The sequence below is a fragment of the Bidens hawaiensis genome, unplaced genomic scaffold (assembly GCF_021521415.1).
Source record: "Bidens hawaiensis isolate Kalapana, Puna unplaced genomic scaffold, B.hawaiensis_p1.1 tig00002935_1, whole genome shotgun sequence".
Lineage (NCBI taxonomy): Eukaryota > Viridiplantae > Streptophyta > Magnoliopsida > Asterales > Asteraceae > Bidens > Bidens hawaiensis.
In genome coordinates, this window is record NW_027491158.1 from 1,193,857 (window position 1) to 1,221,601 (window position 27,745).

Sequence of the window (27,745 nt, forward strand, 5' to 3'; positions counted from 1 at the left end):
AGCCAAAAGCACCGGTGGACGCCACTCACCAAAAGCGTCACGGAGATATTTGCCACTGAAAAGCTACCATGGCCAAAAGCTCCAATGATCCAGCAGCGAACTAATGCGGATCAGAGCAAATCCTGTGACTTCCACGGGACAAAAGGTCATGGTACGGAAGAGTGTACATCCTTGAAGGATATTGTTGAAGCATTCGTCAAGGATGGAAGACTGGCACACCTGGTGGCATCAATCAAGAAGGGAGGACGGAACGACAACCGGTACCGAGGCAACGGACGAAAGCCCGTTGACATCAGCATCAACATGGTTCATGGTAATGTCAGAGGAAGAAAAAGGCGAACGACAGAACCGTGTGCGTGGAAGGAAGCTGAGGTGCGCTTCCCGCGAGTGCCAGGAGGACCCAGCAAAGAAGGCCCTATCGTCATCAAAAGCCAGCTGGGGCACTACATCACTTCCCGCACTCTTGCTGACAACGGCGCCTCGTCAACGGTGATGTACAGGCAGTTCTTCGACAAGCTGGATGACAAAGACAAGGAACGCCTGGAAACGATCTGCGCCTCGATGGAAGGGTTTGATGGCAGCACAAACACCCCCCTGGGTATCCTATCTTTCCCCGTCACTCTTACGGATGGGAAACACTCCCGCACAGAAGATGTGGACTTTGTCGTGATGAGGAAGCCACACCACACATACGACATTCTCTTCGGGAGAGACGGGATGGCAAGATTCAACGCCGTGGTATCCTCAGTCCACGGCATGATGGGATGGCCAACAGCTGAGGGTGTAGCGATGATCACCGGCATTCCCCAGGTATGCATCGCATCTGTCTCATCTAAACCCAAACCAAAGATGGCTAAACCAACCATCACCGAACCAGAAAGATGGGTCTTCAACGGCAAGTACCCTGACCAGGCCGTCTCCATTGGCCCAACAATTGTTGATCCCACAAGCACCTTACTCAAGCGCTTATTACAAAAAAACGCTGACATCTTCGCGTGGACACCAGCTGACATGACTGGTGTACCCCGAAGTAAGGCAGAGCATAAGCTCAAATGCGATCCGGCTGTTACGCCGATCGTACAAAAGCGCAGAGTAATGGGGCCAGAACAAACTAACGCGTGTAGAACCCAAGTTAAGGAACTCCTTGACGCAGGCATCGTACGCGTTAGTAGATATCAAACTTGGGTTGCAAATCCCGTTATGGTACCGAAGAATAACAAACAATGGCGCATGTGCATAGATTTCAAAGACTTGAACAAAGCATGCCCCAAAGATTGTTATCTGTTACCTGAAATTGATCTTAAGGTGGACTCGTTGGCACCATTCCGCCTTAAATGCTTCCTGGACGCGTATAAGGGGTACCATCAAATCCACATGGCCGTTGATGATCAGGACAAAACCGCTTTTCGGACGCCCGATGGCACATTTTGTTACCAAATGATGCCATTCGGACTTAAGAATGCCGGGTCCACATACCAACGCCTGATGGACAACCAGTTTCATGCCCAAATTGGGAGGAACTTGGAAGTCTACATGGATGACTTGGTCATCAAAAGCCCTGACCCAGAAGCGATGTTGAAAGACATCGAAGAAACTTTCAACACGCTCAGGAAGATAAACATGAAGCTCAACCCGAGCAAGTGTGCCTTTGGAATGGAAGAAGGGAAGTTCTTGGGGGTCATCGTCACTAAAGATGGCTTCAGAGCGAACCCTGAAAAGGTCGAAGCCATTATCAAAATGGAATCACCTACTACCATCAAACAGGCTCAGACACTGAATGGACGACTAGTAGCACTTAATCGCTTTTTGGCAAACCACGCGGATAAGTCGTTTCCCTTCGTGTCAACGTTGAGAAACTGTTTAAAGAAAACGCACTTCCCCTGGACACCAGAAGCGGAAGCAGCTTTTCAGGAGATTCGGTCACGCTTGATCGAACTCCCAACGCTCACAGCACCAAAAGCGGGAGAAGAGTTAATCCTATACCTTTCCGCAACAGATAGAGCAACCGGGGCAGTCCTGCTAGTAGAGCGAAAAGGCATCCAGATGCCAATCTATTATGTCAGCCGTATCCTAACAGACGTAGAAACCCGGTACTCTACCCTCGAAAAATTAGTCTTAGCACTTATACACGCTTCACGCAGGTTAAGACGATATTTCCAGGGTCACCCAATCACCATTCTCTCCAACTTCAAACTTACAAACGTTCTAGGCAAACCCGAGTTATCGGGACGCCTAGCCAAATGGGCAATTGAGTTGGGGGAATACGCGATAAAGTATAAGCCAAGACCAGCCATAAAAGGCCAGGTTCTGGCCGACTTTATTGCAGAAGTGCCTGCATCGCGGGAAAAAGAGTGCCAGGAAGAGGCTCAACCCTCTCCAGCACGAGACATCAATGATGTCTGGCGACTCTACACTGATGGAGCAGCCAGTAACGAGGGTTCAGGCGCAGGGCTGAAACTAACCAACCCAGCAGGCCAAGAATACACTTATGCTATTCGACTGGATTTTCCAAGTACGAATAACAAAGCCGAGTATGAGGCATTCTTGGCTGGGTTGAGAATTGCGCGTAAGATGGGAGTGAAAAACTTGGAAGCCCACGTGGATTCCATGTTAGTAGCCAATCAAATCAACGGGACGTACACGACCGTAAACGACACAATGGCCCTGTACCTCGCACAAGCAAAATCCCTTATGCGCGATTTCAACGACTGCAAGGTCATACACGTCAAGCGAAGTGAAAACAAATATGCGGATGCGTTAAGCAAGCTTGCATCGTTAGCCTTCACCCACTTAGGAAAGGACATCCGCATTGAACTCCTCGAGACACCTTCGGTCCCGCACAAGGAAATTTGTGTCATCCAAACCGGCACAGAAACATGGATGACACCAATAATAAAATACCTTGCGGCAGGTACACTACCAGAGTCAAAAACACAGGCAAGAAAACTACGCTGTAAAGCACTGAATTATCAACTCATCGATGACATCCTTTACAGACGTAACTTTCTTGGCCCACTCTTAAGATGCGTGGACAACCAAGATGCTGACTACCTCCTAAGGGAAGTACACGAAGGCATCTGTGGAGTACACGCAGGTCCCCGTGCTGTTGTAGCTAAGCTAAACAACGCGGGATACTTTTGGCCGGGGATGCATACGGATGCGCTGGCATACATCAGAAAATGCAGGTCTTGCCAGCTTTACGCACCCAACACGCACCGCCCGAAGAATGAACTTGTTCCAGTCACCTCTTCATGGCCATTTCAGAAGTGGGCCATCGATGTGACAGGCCCATTTCCTACAGCAGCAGGAAATGTTCAGTTCCTAGTGGTAGCCATCGACTACTTCACCAAGTGGATAGAAGCAAAACCCTTAGCCCAAACAACCGCAAAACATATCAAAAAATTTATTTGGGAATTTATTATTTGTCGTTTTGGACTTCCACAGAATTTGGTGAGCGATAACGGCACCAACTTTGCTGACAAGAAGCTACAACAGTGGCTGAAAGAACTTCAAATCACCCACACCTTTACCTCAGTGGCACACCCGCAAGGTAATGGTGAGGTGGAAAGAGCAAATAAGAGCATCGTCGAAGGCATTAAGAAGAGACTCTTGGAACACAGATCCGGCTGGGTGGACGAGCTTCCGCACGTCCTTTGGGCAAACAGAACGCTGAAGAAGGCCAGTACGGGAGAAACCCCGTTCAGCCTCACTTATGGCACTGAAGCCATGGTCCCGGTCGAAATTGGTTTACCCTCACCAAGGGTCTTGATTCATCCAGAAGACAATGATGCGGAAAGACGGTTGGACCTTATGCTAACCGAGGAGCGCAGAGACTTAGCCGCAGTGCGTGAAGAGAACTACAAGCGACAAATGCAAAAGTACTACAACACGCGGGTAAAACTCTGCAACTTCAAAGTAGGAGACTACATACTGCGTAACAACAAGGCTTCGAACCAAGAACGCCCAGGAAAGCTGGCCCCGGTCTGGGAAGGTCCATACATTGTCAAAGAGGTCCTGGGAAAGGGCGCATACACGCTCGAAAGGCTCGATGGCACTCCCATCCCAAGAACATGGAATGGAGCTCAATTACGCAAATGTTATATGTAGATCAATTCCAAACTTGTAAAGAAAAGGCCTAGAGCCACTTCTAATGGAAATGATTCTCCTTTCACAATGTGTTGATAGCCTTACCTTTATACTTACGAACTTCCCACACTAATGTGCCGGTATTCACCGCATAAATGGGGGAAGAAGTAAGTCGTTACGTGTGGAAGGCGGCAAAACCCGCATAAACACAACGCTAGAAATCTCAAGTTTTAAGAAAAACCTACACGCAGGTCAGATGTAAGTAAAGTTTAGCCATCCTTGTAAGTGCAAGTGACGGTCTTACCCGCACAATCACGAACAAGGAAGCAAAACTTCAACCTATCATCTACCACGTTCAAAGGTTAACTTATTCTGAACACTTAGAAAATTTCAAAGGAAAAGATGAGGAAAACTTCCACGCAGGTCGGATATAAGTAAAGTCAAGCCATCCTAAGTGTAAGTGACGGTCATACTCGCACAATCATGAAAGAGGAAGCGAGACAAACTTATAATCTGCCACGTTAAAAAGTTAACTTATCTAAGTACTAAAGAAATTACTAAGTTAGATCAAAACATGCGTAAAATAAACAAGGCAAAGAACTAACACAATCTTTATTTCATCAAATTCAAATATTACAAAGATAGCTATACAAAAGCAAAAATCTACGCTAATGGTGGAAAGGGATCTTCAGAATCAAGCTTCAGGACCACTTCCACTTGGACCCGCTCCATCAGTAGAGCGTGGTGGTTCAAGGAAAGCTTTAAGAATAGCTAGCCCATCATCAGCAGCAGCGACTTCGTTCACCTTCTCCACCACCGGATGCGGGAAGGCGGCATACTGGTTCACTGCTTGGTCGTAAATAGCTTCAGTATCCACATCATACAAAGGGAAGTTGGAAGGCGGGATGCCTTTCTCAACGAACCCAAGACCAAGCAGGAAACCGGCCTTTTCCCCATCCTCATGAGAAGCGTTGAGGGCTGCGCTCATAGCATCGTCATAAGATGTCTCTGAAAAGACCCGATGCACAACCTACAAAGAAAAAAAAATAATACAAGTATCAGAACCTTTTCTATTTACAAAGGAAAGCGTAAAGACATGAAAAGCTTACCCGAGACAACGCTTCTCGAAGAAGCCATTCCTTGGCAACCAGAGCTTCTTGGAGGGCGGCTTGAGCTTGGGTACAGGCGCGTTCGGCTTCACTTTTATTAAGGTTGGCAAGCAACACTTCCTTTGCAGCAGCCTCTTCGACGCCCTTTAGCTTCCGCTCAGTGTGGTCAAGCACGCCCCTCTGGTCCAGGATCTCTTGGAGCTTCTTCGCGTCCTCCATCGCCAAGGCATCATGAGCCTGCTGGAGAGCCTCTAATTTGGCTTTAAGCTCTTCATTCTCCACGCGTAGAGGCTCGGCAACAGCTTCAGCCTTGGTGGCCCTCTCAGTTGCGTTCCTAGCAGTCTCCTTAGCCAGCCGAAGCTGTTCATTAACAGCTTGGGCAGCCTTGGAGCGAGCCTCGAGACGGGCCTGAACCTCAACTTCAAGGGCCTTGAACGCCTTCTCCTTCTCCGCAGCCGCGGCGGAGAGCCTCCTATTCTCCTCCCGGACAGCCCGCGCCTGAGCTACTTCCTGAATGCGAGCTGCTTTTAACTTGTCGTTTTCACGACAAAGCAGCTCGACGCGCGGCTGCATTCGGGCCAGGAGAACCCGAAGCTCATTGCTTAGCCTACCCTCCTGGTAGCTAGCCATGGCTTCCCCCAACGCACCACTAGGAGCAGCGTGACGAGCCCACTCCACGCACTCCACAGGGGTGCGAAGGGTTGTTCCTCGGCGAATGTTCCATCGTGGAACATACACTTCATTGGAATCCGACACTGCAAAAAACAAAGAGCAGTTAGAAAAAGATGATTGAAAAATATAAAATAGGCCAAAAGAACCCTACGCACCTGTAGGGTCAATAACAGGCCGATAGCCGCCGAACCCATCACCTGAACCCAAGGGAAATCCATCCAAGAGGTCAGGCAGATGGGAAGGTGGCAGAGGTTGGTGATACGTCCCATGCATACCTGAAGGATCGGCCGTCGTTGCCGATGACGGAGGAGGCATGGTAGCGGCCGCCGCGGTCGCCGCTGCGGAATCCGCAGCAATAGTAACCGCCGGCTCGGTGAAAGATGCTGTAAAAATAGCACTCACAGCCGGCGGTGACGTTATCACAGCTGGAACAGTCGGCTCAAAGGAGTGAGCAACTGAACTAGCGGAAGCAGGCGCAGGCGCCTGGGTCGTCGCCTCAGGTAGCCTGACCAAGCCTACCGTCATTGGCGGAGAGGTACCCCTCTGCGCTCCACCCTGGAATGCGTCAACATCCACGCCTGCGTAAAGAAGATAAGTATTAATGATGGAAAACTATGAAGTTAAAAGATAAAGGAAGTTTGTACTTACGGGTTTTCTTGAGCCTAAAGGTACGGAGAGGCGGGGACGAACCCGATGGAGCCGGCCTCTTTGCTCCGCTCACCGTCGTCTTCTTGGGCTCTCCGGAGGTGACAGTCGCAGCCTCCGGAGCGGTGGTCTTATCACCACCGGGATTCCCCGCCACCTCTTCGCTCTCGGTCTCCGAATCAGACCGAGGCGCCGGATCGGCAGTGGAGGCCACCTTCTCCTTCCCCTTCCCGCCGGCAGCCTTCTTCTTCCGCACCAACGGAGGACCATCTGCGGATTCCTCATCAGAACATACGATTAAAGGAATTCCAGCAGAGGTTTCAACATTGAGGGGTCGAGGGTCGAATAGCGCCTTACCTGGCCGCCTGGCGCTCAGGATCTCATGGCCTAGCGGGTAGACCTCCACGAACCGATCCGCCGTTTGTTCTAGGATGGGCAACTCGTTCTCGTCTAGAGCGCGAGTACCCATCCGAGCGGGACCGTCAGCCTCCCGCGGGTTCAGGAGCGACTGCAAGTCGTTCCCCTCTGAAATAAACAGGAAAAAAGTTAGAAGAAATTCAGAATCAACAAAAAGAAACAAAGCATACCGTAAGGGACAGAGTTCGAACCGTATTCGAGGACGATCGGAATCTTTCGCGCATCCGCCTCCTTCCACACCCGGCTCATCCCCAGCATCACCATCCCGGACTCCGCAAACCGGTAAACCGGAGATTGGACTCGGGATATCTTCGAAAACCATTCCGCCTCCTCGTAGTTGGAGGCGTGAAGGCTGAGAAGTGCTTGCCCGTTCTTGAATTTCATGGCAATGGGGATGGCGCGAGCAGATATGAAGAAGAACTCCCGCTTCCACGAGCGAAGACTGCGCTCAGTCGCACAGATCTTTAAACCCTTAATCCGGGTTATCAATGTATACCACCCCTGGATGCACCTCCAAGTGTAGAAGGTTATCAGGCGGTCAACATAGGGCTCAATGCCCAGAATCCGGCACACCCACTCGAAGTGCCGGATCTTGGTAATCGCCATCGGGTGCACCTCGGTTAGGTGCACACCGTGCCTCTCAAGGACACGGTAAACAAACTTTGTCAATGGGAACCTAAGATTCCCATAAACAAAGAATGCAGCATAAACCCCGATCTTGCCTCTGGGGGCATCATACACCGTCTGGTGGGGTTCAGGAAACTCAGGCTCGAGAGACTCGAGCATGAACTTCCTGACGATGTACTGATACAGATCGCCAGGCAGAGCACACTGGCACTCGCCAGCAGTACTCTTGTCATCGACTGTAGATTCGAGATCACGAGACATCTTGCAAAAAGAGAAGAAAACGATTTCAAGAGAATGCTCGACTGAAAGATGAGTATTCGCCGGAAATCGTTCTTAAGATGAAGAGAAGAAGTGAAAGTGTGGATTACAAAGAACCCTCTCCCCCTTTATATACTAATCGCAATTAATGCGATGAATTTAATGCGGAGGAGAGAGAAATCGAAGGTGCAATGAAACTATGACACGTGGCAAAAAGCAAGCTGGCAACAGCTGTTGAAAGGACGCGTACCATTAATTTCGCGGCCACGCGCCCGAAAACTCGCGCCCACGCGCCTGAAAAAAAAAGCGTCTGGAATGACCATGTACTGTCACGTCACCATGACTTCCTGCACGTCCTGACACAGTCAGAAGAAACCGTCGCACGACGTTTCAGAGGTTTGGACTGTTCTTATCCTTTCACCAACTCTTCGAATTTCAAAAAAATTCAAAAAGATTCAAAAGTATGCGGGAAAATACCCCTTACCTTGGTAACCAAGTAACCATAAGACGGGTGCGGGTACAGTGTCAAGGCAAAACCCTTCACATACTTAGCACCCGCAGGGAATTGGTACCAGGAATACCTTGGTAACCAAGTAACCATAAGACGGGTGCGGGTACAGTGTCAAGGCAAAACCCTTCACATACTTAGCAACCGCAGGGAATTGGTACCAGGAATACCTTGGTAACCAAGTAACCATAAGACGGGTGCGGGTACAGTGTCAAGGAAAAACCCTTCACATACTTAGCACCCGCAGGGAATTGGCACCAGGAATACCTTGGGAACAAAGTAACCGTAAGACGAGTGCGGGTACAGTGTCAAGGCAAAACCCTTCACATACTTAGCACTCTGCAGGGAATTCAAACCAAGAAGGATCTTCTGGGCCATGCTTGCGGAAACGGGAATAACATCCCCGCATGACGGGAACGTCGAGAACTATATTGTTTGAAACTCCAAGATGGAATTGGTGGTTTTAGCATAATTGATCACTATGTTGAAAACTATCAAAACCCCATGGAGAATCCACACAAGTGGGACTCAACGCTCCTGACTTGCGAGAAGGTTACAAACCTACCCGCTTCATACCCTAAGATCAAGCAGAAAAGTCGGGAATTTCTGCGTGACATCGGGAAAACCGCGGGGAGAATCACCACGGAAAACCTAAGATCTAAACCCTTTTCAAAACCCCTTGCTAAGTCCAAAAGTTCACCTCACTTATTAATAATTCATGAGAAGAACATTGGACTGGGGGGACTTGAAGAGGTAGGTCCCAGCAGAGCCCAGTTGGACCCGCAAGACTCACCTTGAACAGGGACGTCTGCGCAACGACCAACTGCTCCAGCAGGACCCACCATGCTCAGAGAACCTTACGCGCAGTACGCCAGCTGTACCCGCAGGGAAAGCCTCCCAATGGTGAAGTACCCCGCCTGTTCCCGCAGCTGCGGATACAAGCCATCAGGGAAGGCTACCCGCACTAACAGCAAAGCTACACGCACAAGGCACTAGCTACTTCAGTAGTCACATGAAGGAATGAGCAAGGCGGGAATACTCCCGCCTAAATGAGCCAGTCCGTATGCTTCTGGAAGATCTTTTGTACTATACCTACTAAGGTATGGGCAGAATAGACGATTTGACCAGAACAGCCCATGAACCAATCACAGGGTGACAGCTCACCGACAACAGTACGAGGAGGAGCACCCTCTAGTACTGTTTGTCACTATTAGCCGCTGCCTACTCACCAACCCTTACGATGGGACGTGCGCAGCCTACAGTTGGTGGAACAGTGCGCAGCCGGCAGTAAAGGAACAGTGTACAGCCGACCTTATTACTGTCGGCCGTAGCCTATCCACCAACCAGCATGGCCTGTGCATAATCCACTGTTGGTGGAACAGGAATACTATTCAGCCGGCTGTACCTTCTAGGAAACCTACCTTCGGCTATAAATACTCCAACACATTGGAATGGTAAGGACATCATCTGATATCTCAATCTTATCTAGCAATCTCTTAATATACACTTATATTCAGAGCAATCTAGTCTGATTCTCACGCCGGAGGGTGGTCACAAGGAGGAACCCCCCCCCCCCTTCTCAGTGACGAGCTTACGGTGTCTGTTTTGCAGGTCCCCTGAAGAACAACCTTCTCTGCTGGACCTCATCCTCGTGGGAAACATTACTTAACCCCCAGATTATCTATAATCTGCCCGTGGGTTCATCTAGTGTTTCTTCAACCTGATTATCACTCTTGATTACACTACATACTCAAAAGCTAAACGAACACCATGTTCCCCATTCAACCCCTTCTATTTTCACCCTATATTTTACCCAATGTAAACTATATCTTCTTATGTCCTCCTTTAGTCTATTAATTGAGACTCGTTTATTGTTGAAGAGGGCCTTATTTCTAGTTCTCCATATACATCAACATGCCGTAAATATTACCACTTCATTATCTTTTGTTTCATGTTATGGAATCCAACAACTCGATGAAAATTTAGGAGATCTCGCACCTCAAACGCATTCACTGAAGGAATACAACACTGATCTATAAATTTACATCTATATTACTATATGAGAGGCCGATTCATTCACATGATTCAATACCAATTTTGTAGCCATTAGAATTAGATAGATCTTTTTAAAACATATGGATCACCCAACAAAACATCATGAAATAATAAAATATGAATCAGTTTCCACTTAACAAGTTTTATTTTTTTGTTTTTTTATTCTACTTTATTATTATTATTTTGATTGGTTTGTCTGTTTCTTATATAATATTAAATATTTTTGAATGTTATATATAATTTGTTTAAATAAATATTATATAATCTTACATTAATGCTAATTTAATTTAATTATATTATATAATATTATATAAATATTGTATAAATAAATTAACTTATGTTATATAAATATTTATATAACTTATATTTTCTTATAACACAAATTATGACTTAATAAAATTAAATATTCTATAATATAACTACTATATATAATACTCTATAAAAATTAAATAATTTATAATCAATGTTATACTTTAATGCATGTTAGGAGGTTCTAGAGTTGTTCTTAGTTAACCTGAACTCGAAAATAGTTATAGTAGTTGGATGAACACAACACAAACCAGATGGTAACACAAATTTTCACAGTTGACACCAAAATGAGTCGTTAAATACTCTAAAATCCAAATCAATTACTAAAAAAAAATATATATATATACAAATCTATATAAACTTTCGATATACAAAATACTAATCTTCCGCTTTGACATAAAATACCTGATTAATTTAAGTTACGATATGTTAAAATATTTTTATCAGTTTTAGTTATTTAATAGCTTTGTTAGTCACTTACTAAATATTTTAAATTTCATAACTTCAAAAAGAAACAAAACATGCATGCATGCATGAATAGAAAATTGAAACAAGTACAAAAGGGGGAATACGTAATGACCTTTGAACCAAAGCCGAGATGAACGAATCAGGATCGCTAGACTTGAAAGCTCGAAGGAAATACCACATATTTCCGATGAGCGGCCAACCCAAATCACCCGGTGGCAAACGCTCCCTCTTATTCTTCTCCATGTTCGTCTCGTAAATCCATATATTTACACTCTTTAATCCCCATATAATAACCAATTTCCATTTTCAAATTGACAATCAAGCTATACGTTTATTGATATATATATATATATACACTTGTATAGAGAGTGAAAGATAAGGATGAGGTTGGAGTGTCATGATTTATATAATCGTATTATGTAGACACCTATGATCATATATAAGATATGTACGTGTTGCTGTCACATTTGTTTTTATGTTAATTAAACGAGAATTATATTATACCATAAGATATGTATATTGTTGAAATTGTATCTACTTTTGTTATCTGATAAGTATTTTAGGAAAATTATCAACCACACCTTAAGATAAACATCAACTAATAAAATTATCAAGATATAAATACGCGGTTAGTCCAGTGGCGGACATAGCTTAGGGGCAGGGGTAACCCGGGTTACCCCTTAACTTCCATTCCGTAGTGCAATTTTTTTTATAAATAGTTGTTTTATATATCGGGTTACCCCTAAACGAAAATTAGGATATCCCTCAAATATTTTAAGAAGCCCAACACCTCATCTCAAAATTTTATTTACAACCCAAATTAAGTTAAAGCCCGACCATTAGCTAAAATGCCACGCTAGTTAAAATAAAAATAAAATTTCAAAAACATAAAATACAATTATATAAAATAAATAACACAGGCAATCCAACATCAATGCATCACGCTTCAGCCTTCAACACCTAAGTTGATTGGCCATGCAAATACTTTGTCAAAACATCTTAAAAAAATCAAGACTTATTAGAAGCGGCTAAGTTAATAAACGAAACAAAAGAAACACTGAATGATAAGTGATTTGAGACAAAAATGGGTTTGCTGCAATATTAGTAAAAGTTACTTCTTTTTGCGTAAAAAACAATATAAAAACATTAGATATGACATAAACTTATGGTAAGCCTTGAAACAAAAATAATATCATTACTTTTTTTAAACAACTTTCATTAAAAACAAACGAACTCGAGCCCCTCCTACTGAGAAGCTAGCAAGGGCTGAGATATAACCATGACGCAAGGTTACAAAGTTAAACCAATCTATTTCCAAACACCTCTCTCTATTTTTTATACACAAAAAAGTTAACACCTTTATCTTGTCGAGGTTGATTTGGATCTTCATTGGCTCGTTCCCGAATATAAGTTTTTTATGAGATTTCCAAATGCTCCATATCGCAACCATCATTATCAACTTCACAATTGGCCACTAATGTTCATTACTAATCAACATCATTTTGAAGTTGGGATTTTTAATATGGTTTTAGATATGCAAATTCAAGAATTTGGAAATTAATTGGATAAGGTAACAACTAATTTTCTAGAAAATATGTTGGATTTAAATTCTTGTGACCGGATTTCTACGTGACATATCTAAGATAGTAACAATTTTTTTTAGATATATCTAACTGATTTTAGTACAAAATAAAGGGGGCACCCTTTTGATGATTGTAAAGTCTTTTACCACTCTATAAAGCAAGATGTAAAATTTGCAAAATTTGATGAAATATGTGACACTGCTCGTCTAATAGTGGAAACCGGAAAAGATCCTTCTTTTACGTTGGTTAATCGGATATTGAAGCTAGCTTTTGTTTTACCGGTCGTAACTGCAACCGTTGAAAGATGTTTTTCTAAAGTGAAGCGTATTAAGACGGATTTACGCAATCGAATGGATGATGATTATTTGAATAATTCTCTAGTTTATGTGATCGGAAGAGTATCATTTGATAAAATAACGGAAGACGATGTAATAACTCGATTCCCATCTTTCAAATGCCGAAGAGGAGAGATCGTATATTATGTAGTCGTTTAACTTTATTGGTTATCGCCCTTTTTTTATTATTACATGAATCTACGATATAAAAAAAATTAGGTTACCCCTGCAATTTTGTTCTAGATCCGCCACTGGGTTAGTCCATGTTAATTTTATAAAGTAATATGATTGGGAACTAAGGCTTAAAAGTCACGTGTTTGAGAATTAATGTTTTAATTTTATAACAGTGTTAACTACCTAACTTTAATTATCATTAAATATTAACAAAAATGATAGACATGTGCAAAAAATGAGGACATTATTGTCGTTACACCTTCTCACGTATTATTTAGAACGTGAAATTGTCATACTATATATGTTTACGATCGATATGGCGTGCACTTAAATGAGAACGTATTATTGTAAAGTAAGAATGATTTTTATCCGTTTGTCTTATAAATATGATATATTTTGTATCGTACAATGCATCGATTAACGGTAACGTATTGGTACCATGACGAACATACTTCGTGCTGACCTATCAACACTGTACCATTATTGTTATTATCGAAAACGGTACTAGTATTCGTTTTAATAGTTTTTGATCAAATTAAAACACATTTTTATGGGTTCATACTTATATCAGACAATGCTTATTCAATTATTTACCGAGTACATGTATCGTAACCCACCGAGTTATGTTCAGAACAATGTATTATTTTTATCTCGTAAACTATGTTGATTGCCCCTATAGTGAATCGAACATAATCGATACCGAGATCTAACAATAATGTTGATATCGGTAATATTGGAACCAGTGCCACATTCGTTCTAATGACTTTCGATATAAGGTTTTTTCCAAAACCTAACCGACGTAATGTATGGGCATAACTCGCTCGTTTAGAGTGCATGTTTAAATTAGTTTTTTCTTATTTCTAAAATAAGAGCCAAATTAATATATCTAAATTACTATTTACGCAAGTCATTTTCATTAGAGGTGTTCAAAAAAACCGGTTACGGAACCGGTTTGGCCGGTTCAACCGGAAACCGGTTTTTTAAAAACCGGTTTTTTTAAAAACCGGTTTGACCGGTTTACGTAACCGGTTTACGTATCGGTTATACGTTTTGGAGCCAAAACCGGTTTTATAACCGGTTTTTTTTATAACCGGTTTTTTTTAATAACCGGTTATTAAAAAACCGGTTAACCGGTTTTTAAAATAACCGGTTTATTACCGTTATAAAAAAAACCGGTTAACCGGTTTTTTAATAACCGGTTAACCGGTTAAACCGGTTTTCGAACGTTACCAAACGGCTTTATAGCCGTTTTTTTTTTTTTTTGACCGTTTTTTAGCCGTTTTTTTTTTGTTTTTTTACCATTTTACCCCCACAAACATCTATATATAGTTTAGGTTGGGTATTGGTTAGATCACACTTGATTATACAACTCCAAACGCTCTAAACGTTTATTTCATACGCGATTATACAACTCCAAACGCTCTTCTTTCGTAGTCGTTTATTTCATACTCGAGTATACCACTCTTAATTCGTAGTCGATTATCATGGCCTCCCAAAGTGCTGCTTCATCGGTCAACATGGGTGCCTCGAACACGGGAGAAACCGTCGTTCGGGTCATCCCCACGAAACGAAACCAAGATATTTGGCAACATTTCGACCTATGCGAAATGTCTAACGGAACCCAAAAAGCTAGATGCAAACATTGTTTGAAGTTTTATAACAAAGAAGCAAACTCCAGTTTAAGAGCTCATGTAGAAAAGCCCTCTTGCAAGGTCTTGAAGGACGAATCCGGAAGTAGTTCGCAGCCGGAGATGACGAATCAAGGAACGGTGTTTACGTACGACCTTGAAGCGGTACGTCAACAGTTTGGCAACTTTGTGATTCAACAATCACTTCCTTTCAACCACTTCGACAACCCTCAATTCACGGAGATGATGCAAAAGTATGTTCAACCACGCTACCAACACGTAAGTCGTTCGACCCTTAGAAGAGATTGTCTTAAAGCATGGAAAAACGCTAAATCCGAACTAATTTCATACTTTTCAAACTTACAAACTGGTGTGAACTTAACAACGGATGTGTGGTCGGTACCTAATGGTTCGCCCGACTCATACATTTGTGTGACGGCTCATTGGGTTGACCCCCGGTCGTGGCAAATGATGAAACGAACCGTTGCGTTTCAATTGTTTGATTACCCGCACACGGGTAGAAATATTTTTAAACTCTTGGATAAAGTCATTCGACAATACAAGATTGAAGATAAAATCTTTTCAATATCGTTTGATAACGCGTCCAACAATACGGCCGCGGTTGGCCATTTAAAATTAAAGTATAAACCTATCTGTGATGGAGCGTTTTTTCATAGCCGATGCATTGCACATATTATCAACTTGGCCGTGCAAGATGGGTTAAACGTGATCGAAACGCAAAGAAACAATTTTAAAAGAATGTTACGAGATGTTTTTAGCAACAATTCAACATTTTCAAGATACAAAAAATTTTGTGAAGAAGCTAACTGTCAATGGTTGGGGCCTAATTGGGATTGTCCAACAAGATGGAACTCGACTTGTGAAATGTTTGAGAAAGCCATCCAACAAAAACAATCGTTAATTGCGTTTCATCAAATTTTGTCAAATAGGGGTAAATGTGCACCGTACGATCCTAGAAACTGGTTATTGATTGAGATCGTTACGGAGGTTCTTCAAATTTTTAAATCTTGCACAACTAGTTTATCCGGGGTTTACTATCCAACAAGCCCCATTGCTTTACCAAAAATTGTTGTCATGTGCACAAAGTTGACTGAAATTCATTGTAGGGGTGCACCTTATTTTGATATGGGTGCAAAAATGAAAGAAAAATTTAGAAAATATTTTCAACAACTACCCGCTGTTTTGACCTGTGCGGCTGCGTTAAACCCTTGCATCAATGTTGGTGGTGTTGAAGCTTTAATAGAAAAAATTTGTGATGAGCTAGAGTTAAACGACGATCAAAACCCCCATTATAACCAAACTTTAAAGAATGCTTTCAACACCACCTTGGCAAACATGTATGATGTTTACCTTACAAAACACGGGTCGTCTTCCCAAATTCATGACTCGTTAAGAGCTGTTGCCCAATCCCAATCCCAAACCGACCTTGAAATGGGGATGTACTACATGATTTGGGAAGACGCCGGTAAACGTCAAAGGGTAAACACCCCAAGCAGTGAACTTGGAAGGTATGGTGGTACCAACTTTGTGAAACACATGACTCCGGATGAATTTAGAAGTCTTGATATGCTGGCTTGGTGGAGAGGTAAGGAGGATGAGTTTCCGATCCTCGCCGCCATGGCCAAAGATTTACTAACGGTCCAAGCTTCCACGGTAGCTTCGGAGTCTGCTTTTTCTGTTTCTGGCAGGGTTATATCGATTAGGAGGACTCGACTCACTCCACCAGCTGTAGAGATGTCGATTTGCTACAAGGATTACTTGGACTCTTTAGATAGGGCACAACATCAACGCTCACTCGAGGGGGAAATGGAGTATGAGGCGGCCTTGTATGAAGACGAGGTCAATCAAGGACACACTCAACCAATGACCGATGAAGAAGCCGCGTACGACGATTACCTAAGGAATAGCTCGGGATCGGGTAGCGAAGAAAATGAGTAACAAACATCAACTTGTTAATGTAATCGTGTCTAAGCATTCTTTAATGTTTGTATTTTTGAGTTACGAATATGCGATAACGATTTAATGTTTGTATTTTTAATGTAAAAGCTATAAATGAAAGTTATGTGTTTTTAATCTTCCAAGCAAAGAATGCTAACAACGAAACCCTAAACCCTAAACCCTAAAGCAAAAAAAAAAAAAAAAAAAAAAAAAAAAAAAAAAAAAACCGGTTAACCGGTTAGACCGGTTATTAAAAACCGGTTGTAAAAAAACCGGTTTAATAACCGGTTCTAACCGGTTTCTAAACCGGTCCAAACCGGTTTGGCCGGTTTGAGTTTTCATTGACAAAAACCGGTTAATAACCGGTCCGGTTATTAACCGAACCGGTTTTTTCAAAAAAACCGATTTGTGCACCTCTAATTTTCATTGCAAAATAAAAATCCCAAATATATCTTATTAAAAAAGGGTTTTCAATAGATAAACAAAAATATGTTTAATGCAATTTTTTTTAACTTTTAAAACTAAGATGCATTGTTTTAAGTTTCGTGATATTTTTTCATTTATGTTTTGAAATCTTATGTCATACTAGAGTATAAATATTATATACAATCATATTTGAGTGAGAATGTGTAAAAGCATTTTCAACCCGTTCTTTATTCCTATCTCTATAATTACACTAAAATATATTACATTTCTCTCTTATGTTCAATTAAATAATATTTTTATACCTTTATTATTACAGTTTTCTCTCTCCTATGCTCACAACCAATCCAACAAATATTAAAAAATAAATAGGGACAAACAATGTTTCCTCAAATTTACAAAAACAAAAAATCACTACATTTCTCTCTCCACTCTATAATTTACACCCACAATCACTCACAACCTCACCCTATAATTACAAACTCCTCTCACATAATTATAGAAAATGGGATGAGAATGCTCTAATGATAATAATGCCCTCAACTTTTTTGCACATGCGTATCATTTTGTTAACATTTAGCGTAAGTTAAATTAAAGTTAATATCTAACATTGTTAAAAAAGTCAAAACCTTAGTACCAATACCTATAACTTTTAAACTTAGTACCCAATTTTGTTACTTTGTGTAAACGTTAACGACTAATTGCGTAATTTTGTCTATTATCAAAAATATTTATTAACCAGCCATGTCAACAATGAGTCAAGTTATTCTACAAAGGAGAACAAAATAAGAATGATGAGAAGAATTTTTAGCCACATAAAAAAATCCATAAAAAAATAATAAAATCATAACTCAAAATTTAATAAAAAAATGCAAAAAGTAAAAACACAAAAATATTCCCACCGCATTTCTCGTTCTCATAAAAAAACAAAATGATAAGTGAAGTCGTTGTGTCTTTTTATTTATGATTGTGTTTATTTTCGTTATTAATTTTGTTTTTTCCCTTGACATTGTGTCTTTTTTTCTTTATATTGTGTTATATTATTCAACATTGTGCTATATTTTATTCGGCATTCTATTATATTTTGTGATAATATTGTGTCCTTTTTAGCTATAACTGTGTTTTTTTGTTTATTTTCATCATTGTGTCTTTGATCTCGGCAACATGTTTTTTCGTCATTTTTGCATTTTTTTTATTTGTTTATTTGAACGGGAATGATGGCGGAAACATTTTAGTTTTTTAATTTTTTTCGTTTTATATTTATATTTTGAGTTATGATTTTTTAATTATTTTTTTATGAATTTATTTTTAAATGGTTTTTTTTAATCCAAGTGCAGTATTCGCTTTAGGCCTCCAGATGTTTTAATGTTTTAAGAGAATGATTATGATCGTACAAGGCCGACCATAAGATGTGGCCGGGTGGTCGACGACCACATGCCCGACACCCCGTAGGCCCGAATTTTTTTTATTTTTTTTATTTTATTTTTGTAAATTATATGTCTTTTTATTAAAACAATATGTATATTTAGTGTTTAAACTTTAAACTCAATTACATAACAATTAGTTTGGTCTAGCGGCAAAAAGGTATTACTCCCAACCCAAATGTTGTGAGTTCTACTCTCATTTGAGGCATGTTTAATCATATTTTTATACAAAAGCTTTTTTATACAACCAGATTATAACCAAATAAACCCATATAAAAATTAAATTGTTTAAATCCAACAAAATACTCCTTTTACTTAAGGCCAAAAATTTTTTTGCCTTCGGGCCATTTTTTTTTCTTTCTCGAAGCCGGCTTTGGTATACATTACACGATTTAAGCCTCCGGGCTTCGAGTTTATATTGTTAGCTCGATAGTAACAAGGCCGAAGTCCACTATATGGGCTAATCAAGCCCAAACATAAATTTACAAACCCACACCAAATAAGTGAAGCGACTTAGAGATTGATTTATAATTCAAAAAACATAAACCAAACTTGTAATGGTCAAAGAAAAGATTGACTGCAAAACATTTACATTTGTTTTGCTATGATGGTGACTGCAACCCAAAGTTTTCATCATGAGTTAGAAAATAAACATTAAAAATATTAAAAGCTAGTGAACCCCAATGGTTCAAAAGATCTAACCGTTGGTTTTTGTAGGTGTAACCGGTGAACCCTTGGTGGTGGGTGAGTCAACATATGATATTGAGATCAACTCGGACCTAACTTTATATTTTCGTCTGTATTTACAGCTTTTGTAACACTTTGTACACTTTTATATACATCTGTTGAAAAAATATATGTTTCTAGTAAAGAATAAGATGGAGCAATTAATGACTATGTTGCCATGTCAGCAGAAACTTCACTTCCAACTTCTTTTTCAGCCATAAAAATATATAATAGCGCTAACTCTTGTAATATAATTATAATCACGTATGTTTAAGCCAAAACCGAAACTTTGATACACATTTTAAAGTGAACTAGCACAACAAAAACCGAGAATCCATCCAAGTTCACAACAGTGTTTTGGGCTATAGTTAAACTTGAAACATCAAAAGTCAACCACATACATCGACTACAATACACTAAAAAGTAAACAATTACAAACTTAATCGTTCAAACTTCTAAAAGCAATACATAACATGTTCAAATCAAATAACAACCTACCCGTCATAATTTAATATTAAAAGGTCCTAAAACAACATAAACTAATGAGCAAGCGAAATACATCAACTTCATCGTCATAATATTTTATAGGAATATGAACAAACAAGAACATAACGAGACTAAAACACCTTTGTTAGAGCATCAAAGTCCATAGGGCGGCTTCACAAAATTTTACCTAGAGGTGTTGCAAAATGGGTAGGTCATGTAACATGTCAAAATGAATTCGAATCCATGAAGGATAATTTTACGGTCAAAATTGATCAATTTGAGTTTAAGATTGAGAGTAGCGTGCTCGATATGATTACAAAAAAAATATATCACTAGAAAAATGATTTTAACTTTCTTTAACAAAGCACTCATTATGTTTAACGCATTTCATAACAGTTTAAAGGACTTCCATTTTGTGTTATAGATCAAACACAACCTAAATTGACTCATGTATCCACTTTAACAACAAAATTATAGTCAATAAACCTAAATTGATCTCATACAAATCGCTCGTAATCGTCTAGGAAGAGTAATAGGTACCTTTTGTGTGCTGCTACTTTTTGTGGAAAATGGAAACTTGTAACTTGTACAAAAGTAGTGTTGGTTAAGAGTTACATGTTTAGCATGTGTGTAAATAAATAGAAGATATTTATTTGATAATTAATATAATATTATTAGTGTGGAGAAAAGGATAGTCGGGATAGGTGACGTGGTCATTTGGTTACCAACGGGAACATTGCCCCGTCCTTTTTGGTACCGAGTGAGTTTGATCCCAATCAAAATATTTGTCTAGCGGTTTAAATAAAAATTTAAGTTTTTTTAAGCAATACAAAAACTACACATGCTTGGTCTATACAAACCAAAACGGTAGATGCACCAACTTAATTTAGCGATTTCAGGTCTGTTCATTAAAAAAAAATAAAATAGTATTAAGTGTTAGCAGGGGTGTAACCTTGAGCATGATCCGGTTAAATTAACAAAGCTGGACATTGCGATAGGTTCGTTATGCTGGCTAACACAAGATTTTAGTTTTATGTGATCTTGTTTGCCTTATTAAGAAGTCAAGGTCTTAAAGAAAAAAGATCACAGCGTCAAGGCGAGTTCCTGGGTCCTACAACTCTCAAACATCAAAATTCCGTGACATTAATCGTACACGATCTTATTTGGCGATACTTAAATGAATGTGGTATTCTTTGTGTAAGTTAATTTGCATGGTGTTAATATAATAGATATGTGAAACATGTCTTGATTTGAATTAGATGATATGTTCTTACCTTGTGACTTGTGAGGCATGTATATGGTGTAAATTGGCGTTGTCGTGGGTGAAACATGGAGTGTTCTTGATGTAAGAAGAATACTACTTGAAACCTTAACCTTCAATTGAAATCAATAAAATTTAAAAGGGTGCTTAAGGTAATAAACGGGTGAAACATGGCGGGTGTTAATAATAAGGTGTTTAATACGGTGTATAAACATTCAATTTGAATGTAAAGGTGTTAATGTAAGCATATGCATTTGATGATGAAATCTGATAGTATGAATGATTATTTAACGTTATATGCTTTGTATAAGTATGGGGTTATGATGTAAACGTATGTAATGGTAGAAGGTTGAAAATGAGTCAAAATGTTAGTGTTTAGACCTTAGATGCTTTTAGTGGTAATATTGAAATATATATAACCGGGGGATGATCACGAAACAATACCGAATTAAGATTCAATGTTTAAAAAATTACGAACCCAAGACTTTTAGTCTAAGATATGAATCACATTTATTAAAGTCGTTCAAAATTAAGATGTTAATATTAATTCCATACTCAAAATTTGGTCGTTAGTGGAGGGCCCTGTTTTCTGGTATGTTGAAGGGCCGTATAGGTGGACCCACATCTTTTCAACTACCTCCACATCGGTGGCGTTTGCTGCATCATCCGTCCGTTCCTTGCCACACGTATTCAGACATTAGGTTCTGGAGCTTGATGTAAGTGATCTTAAATGACGTCCATAAGAACCATAAATCAACATTGACCTTTTAAGAACTTAGACCATCCGTAGTGGACTTTTTGAGAGTCATTTTAGGTCCAAAATGTCTGGGAACACCACCCCCTAGGTATTATGGATAGCATTTTGGTGAAAAACTTTGTGGAGAAAACGCGGGAGAGAGGAAGTTTATCCAATCATTTTTTTCTTTTCTAATTTATATGTTTGTTTATATTAAATAGTTAAAAAAGTAATAAATGTGTAATGATTGTCAGAAAGTTTTGACTACGCTCATTTTTTACAAGATGTTGAAACACTAACCAGACCCCACATACGTAAAATTTCCGGATTGCTTAGTTTTAATTACGAATGATTTTATAATGGAGTACCAAAATTTACAAGATGAAAAATGTCATCATGATTTTCTTCACATAATAAGTCAACAAAAAGTTGACCTGGTGCGTGCAGGTCACGTGCTCACATCATCAACTAATCATGTGATGTGCCTTCTCCATCTCCCCCAATCATACATACCTGTATATATATATATATATATATATATATATATTATTATTATTAACTCTAGGGTTTGGGTTTGGGTTTTCATTCATCATCATCACTTCAAATTCATGTAACAATTATATTATTTAAAACAAAAACCCACTTCCAATGGGGTGTTTTCAGTCCAAAACCGCCAATGTCCAATCCCCTGATCAACTCCCTCAATCCAAACCAGATCCAAGTAAGCTAATAATAATAATAATAATAATAATAATAATATTTGTTGTTGATTCATTTAATTAGTATTAGTTAACATTATTAGTTGTTGAATATTATTAAGGTGATGGAGAACAACAACAACAACAACAACAACAATTGGGTCAACAGGAACATGCGCTGGATCATCAGTCAGTACCTGCATTTAAAGAGTTTGAGCTTAATGAGCTTCGGGCGGCTACCAACGGGTTTAGTACCGACCTCATTGTGTCGGAAAGCGGAGAGAAAGCCCCAAATGTCGTCTTTAGAGGAAAGCTTCGGAGTAGTAATAAAATTGTGGCAATTAAACGGTTCTCCAAGCTCTCGTGGCCCGACCCGCAGCAATTCGTGGTATGTGAGGTTCGGTGAGGTTTTGGGCCAAAACCGAACTGAAACTAAAGTTTCGGTTTTTTCGATTTTCGGGTTCAAATGGGATTTTTTGGTTTTGCCGTTCGGGTTAGTGATTCCCATGATATTTTGAAATTGAGCCTAATATTTTTTTTTAAAAACTAATAATTAATAGAATATTGTACATTTTAGCTTTGGCTTAGAATGTTTAGAGCTAATAAATGATTCTTATATTTAAATTGATGATTTACTGTCATCCAAATCGACAAAACATAATCGATTAACATTAAAAATAAGACAAATAAAGTTTATAAAATATAAACGATTCAACAAACCCGTTTTTCAGTTTTTCACAAAACCGAACAATTGGGTTGTAATTCGGTGGTTTTTTCAGTTTCGTGCACACCCCTAGTGGTATGTATCAGTAATTGTTTAAATATATAATCAATGAATCATATATATATATATATGTATATATATTTACATATTGTTGTGTATTAAATTTAGGGATTGTTTTTTTGTGTTTGTTTTTTGTTTGATATAAAATGATATGAATTTACCAACAAAAAGATGTTTGAGGAAAGTGATGTGTTGATTAATTTTCTAATTGAAAGGGAAAAAAGTGATAAATGAAGTTAGATTCACTTGGAAAGTTGCTACTTTAGGGACATTAGGTGGCTTTAGGTTAGGACAACCCTTTCTAACTAAACTTATTTTAACAATAATTAATCTAAGTGAAAGAGGTTTATTTATTTCGTACTCATCGTACTCAGTATATCCCACCAATTGCAAAGCTATGGTAGGGTCTGAGGAGGGTAAGATGTAGACAGCCTTACCTCTACCCCATAAGGATAGAGAGGCTGCTTCCGGTGAGACCCCCGGCTCGATAGTAGTTTTGCATCAAGCCTTGGACATAAGGCACATAGCACTCAATCATCGGGACACCGGCTGATCGGTGCATGTAACCTTGTCTTTCGGCTATCAACGCCACTACATGATGCCTGATTAACCGTCCGTCACTTTTAACGTTATTTTCACGAGATTAGTAAAATAACGTCAAAATTAGTGCAATTTCACTTTTGCCCACCCGAGGGTTCACACATATATACATCATATGTGCGCACCGCAAGCAGGGTTGAAAGAGGTTTATTTATTTAAAATTGCTTATTGTTAAATTAAGTTTGACCTAAGAAGTTGCTATTTTGACTTTTGAAGTATCTTGAGCATGTAAAAAATTATTTTGACTGATAGCCACCTTCCACCTGCCCTATAGGTTTGTTAAATTAATATTGTTATGATTATTTTAGACATTGCTAAGTTAGCTGTTCTTTTTTCTTCCATGTTATATATATTGAGTTGTTGTCATGATCTATATTTTTTATATGCCATGTGATTTATTATTATGTTGTTTTTTAGGCAGAAGCTGCTGGAGTTGGAAAGGTTCGGCATAATAGATTAGTTAACTTAATCGGCTGTTGTGCTGAGGGAGACGAGCGTCTTTTAGTGGCTGAATATATGCCCAATGACACGCTCTCAAAGCATCTATTTCATTGTATGAATTCATGGCGCTTGTTTATTGTATTTATATATAATTATGCATGGTGTATGCTATTTTTGTTTAATAAGCTGTGACTTTTGTACAGGGGATAAACAACCGTTACCATGGGAAATGCGTGTTAGAGTTGCATACCATATTGCACAAGCACTCGAGTATTGCAATTCTGAAAATCGGAAAATATATCATGATTTGAACGCCTACAGGGTTCTCTTTGACGAGGTACATGTTTAGTAGTTAATTTAACATAAAGAATCTTAATATTCATGCTGTGTTTCTTTAAATATACTCTTTTCTCGTTAATTTTGTGCATTAGGATGGTGACCCACGATTATCTAGTTTTGGTTTGATGAAAAATAGTCGAGACGGGAAAAGTTATAGCACTAATCTTGCTTACACTCCTCCCGAGTTTCTGCGCACGGGTATACTTAAAATCCTAAATAACTTCCATTTGTGTATGTTACTATATATACTTTGAGTTCTCATGCTAAACATATTGCAGGCAGAGTAATTCCAGAGAGTGTGGTTTATAGTTATGGAACAGTCCTGCTTGATCTTTTGAGCGGGAAGCATATCCCTCCGAGTCATGTAATATACACATTTTATATGTATATATTCCAAATCTATAGTTTTTATATATTTTTCTTTAGTGACTTTTGTCTGTTTATATTCCTGCTATTTGATGTAAAAAGAGAATGTTATAGTTTACTGTTTCTTTTCAGGCTTTGGATTTAATACGAGGGAAAAACGTTTTGTTGCTGATGGATTCATCCTTGGAAGGACAATACACTGACGAGGATGCAACCGTGATGATTGAACTGGCTTCAAAGTGTCTTCAATACGAGGGTAGAGATCGTCCAGATGTCAAGTCTCTTCTTACAGCAGTCGCACCCCTTCAAAAGCAGAAAGAGGTGAAAACATTTCTCTTTTTTCATTTAAAAAACGGGTCTTGTTCGGGTTGACGTGTCTAATTAAACGGGCTGTGTTCTTGTTGACTTGTTTAGCCCCAGGTGGACCTACTAACCCGTTTAATCCATTTAATTTACAATCCACTAGCTTGATTAACACGTTTACAACATGATAATCACTCAACCTGTTTGACACATTTAGATAAATGAGACGTGCTCGCGTTATATAGTTTTTAAGTGTGCGTCGGTTAGGGTTAGTGTTTTATACACAAATAAACTTATGGGTCGTATTCGGGTTGAACAACTCAACCCGCAATCTGTCAACTAACCAACCCGTCGCAATTGACACTCCTAGTTATATAAAAATCTTAGTTGACTTGTTTCGATCTTAACCTGTTGACTTTTTTTTTCTAACCGGTTTGACATGTTGCAACTTTTGTGTATGTATGTTTAACATATGTGACCCAAATTCAAGTTGTTTTGGTGGTCATGTACATCAACAGGTTGCATCCCATGTGTTAATGGGCCTGACAAAAACCCCGGTGGCGGTTCCAACTTTACTTTCCCCTCTTGGTAAAGCATGTGCACGAATGGACCTTACTGCAGTACACGACATTTTGTTAAAAACCGGATATAGAGACGAAGAGGGTGTTGAAAACGAGGTAATAATTGCACATTTTTTTCCCTGTATTTTACCTAGGCCTGTAAATGAACTGAACAAACATGAATGGAGCGTGTTCATTTTTCGTTTTATTTTAACCTAACTAACGATCGAGCATGAACAAAATACTGAACATGGTTTTCTTGTTCGTGTTTGTTCATTAAGAAAATGAGCGTGTTCACGACTTCACATTCTTTTATATTTGTTCATTTGTCGTATAAACGAACTGTTACAAATGTAACCTGATGACCATACCTGAAGGAGCATGTTGTGTTCGTTCGTTTAACTTTAACAGAACATGTGATCGAACATTATCAATTGACCAAATGTGGTTTTCATGTGCCTGTTCATTCATTAAGAAAACGGGTGTGTTCGTCTTTGTTTATGTTCATTTGTTAACAGTATAAACAAATGGTTCACGAACGTAAACGGACAAACATGGCTGAAGATAGATGAAAGAACATAACTTAACGAGCACCAATTAAAAGTAAACAAGAATCTGTTGGGCCTAAAAAATTGATTACAATTACAATTATAAAACTAGACTAAATTGTAATGGTCCTAAATATTTTATGTGAATTTGTAAATGAAAAAAAGTTAAACAAACATAAATGAACGAACTAAATGATTGTTCACGAACATAAATGAACGATTGAGACATGTGTCTATGTTCGTTCATTTGATAAATAAACATTAATGAACTTCCCGCCTAACGGACTAACGGTTCACGAAGAGTTCATTGACTGTTCGGTTCGTTTACGAGCCTATTTGCCCAAGGTTTCCACTTTTTATTAATGATGTTGCGTTTGTTTGTTGCATTGGTTTGACCTTATGAAGCTATCATTTCAAGAATGGACTCAGCAAGTGCAAGATATGCTAAATACAAAAAAGTTTGGAGATATCGCGTTTAGGGACAAAGATTTCAATGGCGCGGTTGAATATTATTCAAAGGTAATTTTATTTCTTCATGTCTATAAAGTTCACACTACTTAGTTTTTTACTCAAATTATTCTTTGAAAGTGCAGTTGGTTTTAATGATGTCGGTCCCATCGGGTACTATCTTCGTGAGGCGGGCCCTGTCTTATTTAATGATTGAACAACCGGAACCGGCATTAAGGGATGCCATGCAAGCACAAGTATGTTTGCCAGAGTGGCCAACTGCTTTTTACATGCAGGCTTTAGCTCTCTCAAAGCTTGGTATGGAAACCGATGCTCAAGATATGCTTAATGATGGGTCGTCGTATGAAGCGAAGAGGCAAAACAGCTGGCGTAATATGTGATTAAGGGTTGTTTAATGAGGTAATGTTAATGAAATTACTGTTTTACCCTTGTGTTGTAAACTACAGTTTTCGATATTAGTGATGTATAAATCACTTCTAAGTTGCTGAAAAATCTACCATGAGTTGAGGTAGTATGTTTTAATCTTTTTCTTTGGAGTATTTTTAAACTTTTTAGTAGTCACACTTTTGATACTTTTTATTTATAGAAAAATTTCACATATTTTTACATTTAGGATTTATATATAGTAGTTATATAGTTATGTTTCTTTTAGTAGTATATATTTATGGTTTTTAAAAAACCACCATAATAAAATCAAGCAAGCTTAAAACTAGAAAATATTGGACAACTTTTGGTTATAGGATTTGTTT

General features: G+C 39.3%; 1 protein-coding gene and 1 pseudogene across 2 annotated transcripts; one reads left to right on the forward strand and one right to left on the reverse strand.

Moving 5' to 3' along the window:
* LOC143621688 (ent-kaurenoic acid oxidase 2-like) overlaps positions 1-20,882 on the reverse strand; it is a 40,657-nt pseudogene extending 19,775 nt beyond the window's left edge.
* A 1,577-nt stretch (positions 20,883-22,459) lies between these two features.
* On the forward strand, positions 22,460-27,486 carry LOC143621774 (serine/threonine-protein kinase BSK2-like). Of its 2 annotated transcripts, none has more exons than XM_077093095.1 (10): positions 22,460-22,610; positions 22,710-22,975; positions 24,389-24,524; positions 24,616-24,749; positions 24,844-24,949; positions 25,030-25,115; positions 25,250-25,438; positions 25,939-26,097; positions 26,934-27,047; positions 27,122-27,486. In XM_077093095.1, the coding sequence occupies exons 1-10, from the start codon at positions 22,538-22,540 to the stop codon at positions 27,374-27,376; spliced, it is 1,518 nt and encodes a 505-aa protein (XP_076949210.1). In that variant the 5' UTR covers positions 22,460-22,537; the 3' UTR covers positions 27,377-27,486. The 2 variants fall into 2 exon arrangements, with proteins under 2 accessions (XP_076949210.1, XP_076949211.1); XM_077093096.1 differs by having other exon boundaries at positions 27,117-27,310.
* Positions 27,487-27,745: the final 259 nt, after the last annotated feature.

What these genes read in the sequence shown, in the direction of transcription:
- LOC143621774 (XM_077093095.1), top strand. Translation starts at nt 22,538, where the DNA reads ATGGGGTGTTTTCAGTCCAAAACCGCCAATGTCCAATCCCCTGATCAA. An exon ending in CCGACCCGCAGCAATTCGTG is followed by an intron (nt 22,976 to 24,388) that starts GTATGTGAGGTT and finishes GTTGTTTTTTAG; the next exon opens with GCAGAAGCTGCTGGAGTTGG. An exon ending in TCCCGAGTTTCTGCGCACGG is followed by an intron (nt 24,950 to 25,029) that starts GTATACTTAAAA and finishes AACATATTGCAG; the next exon opens with GCAGAGTAATTCCAGAGAGT.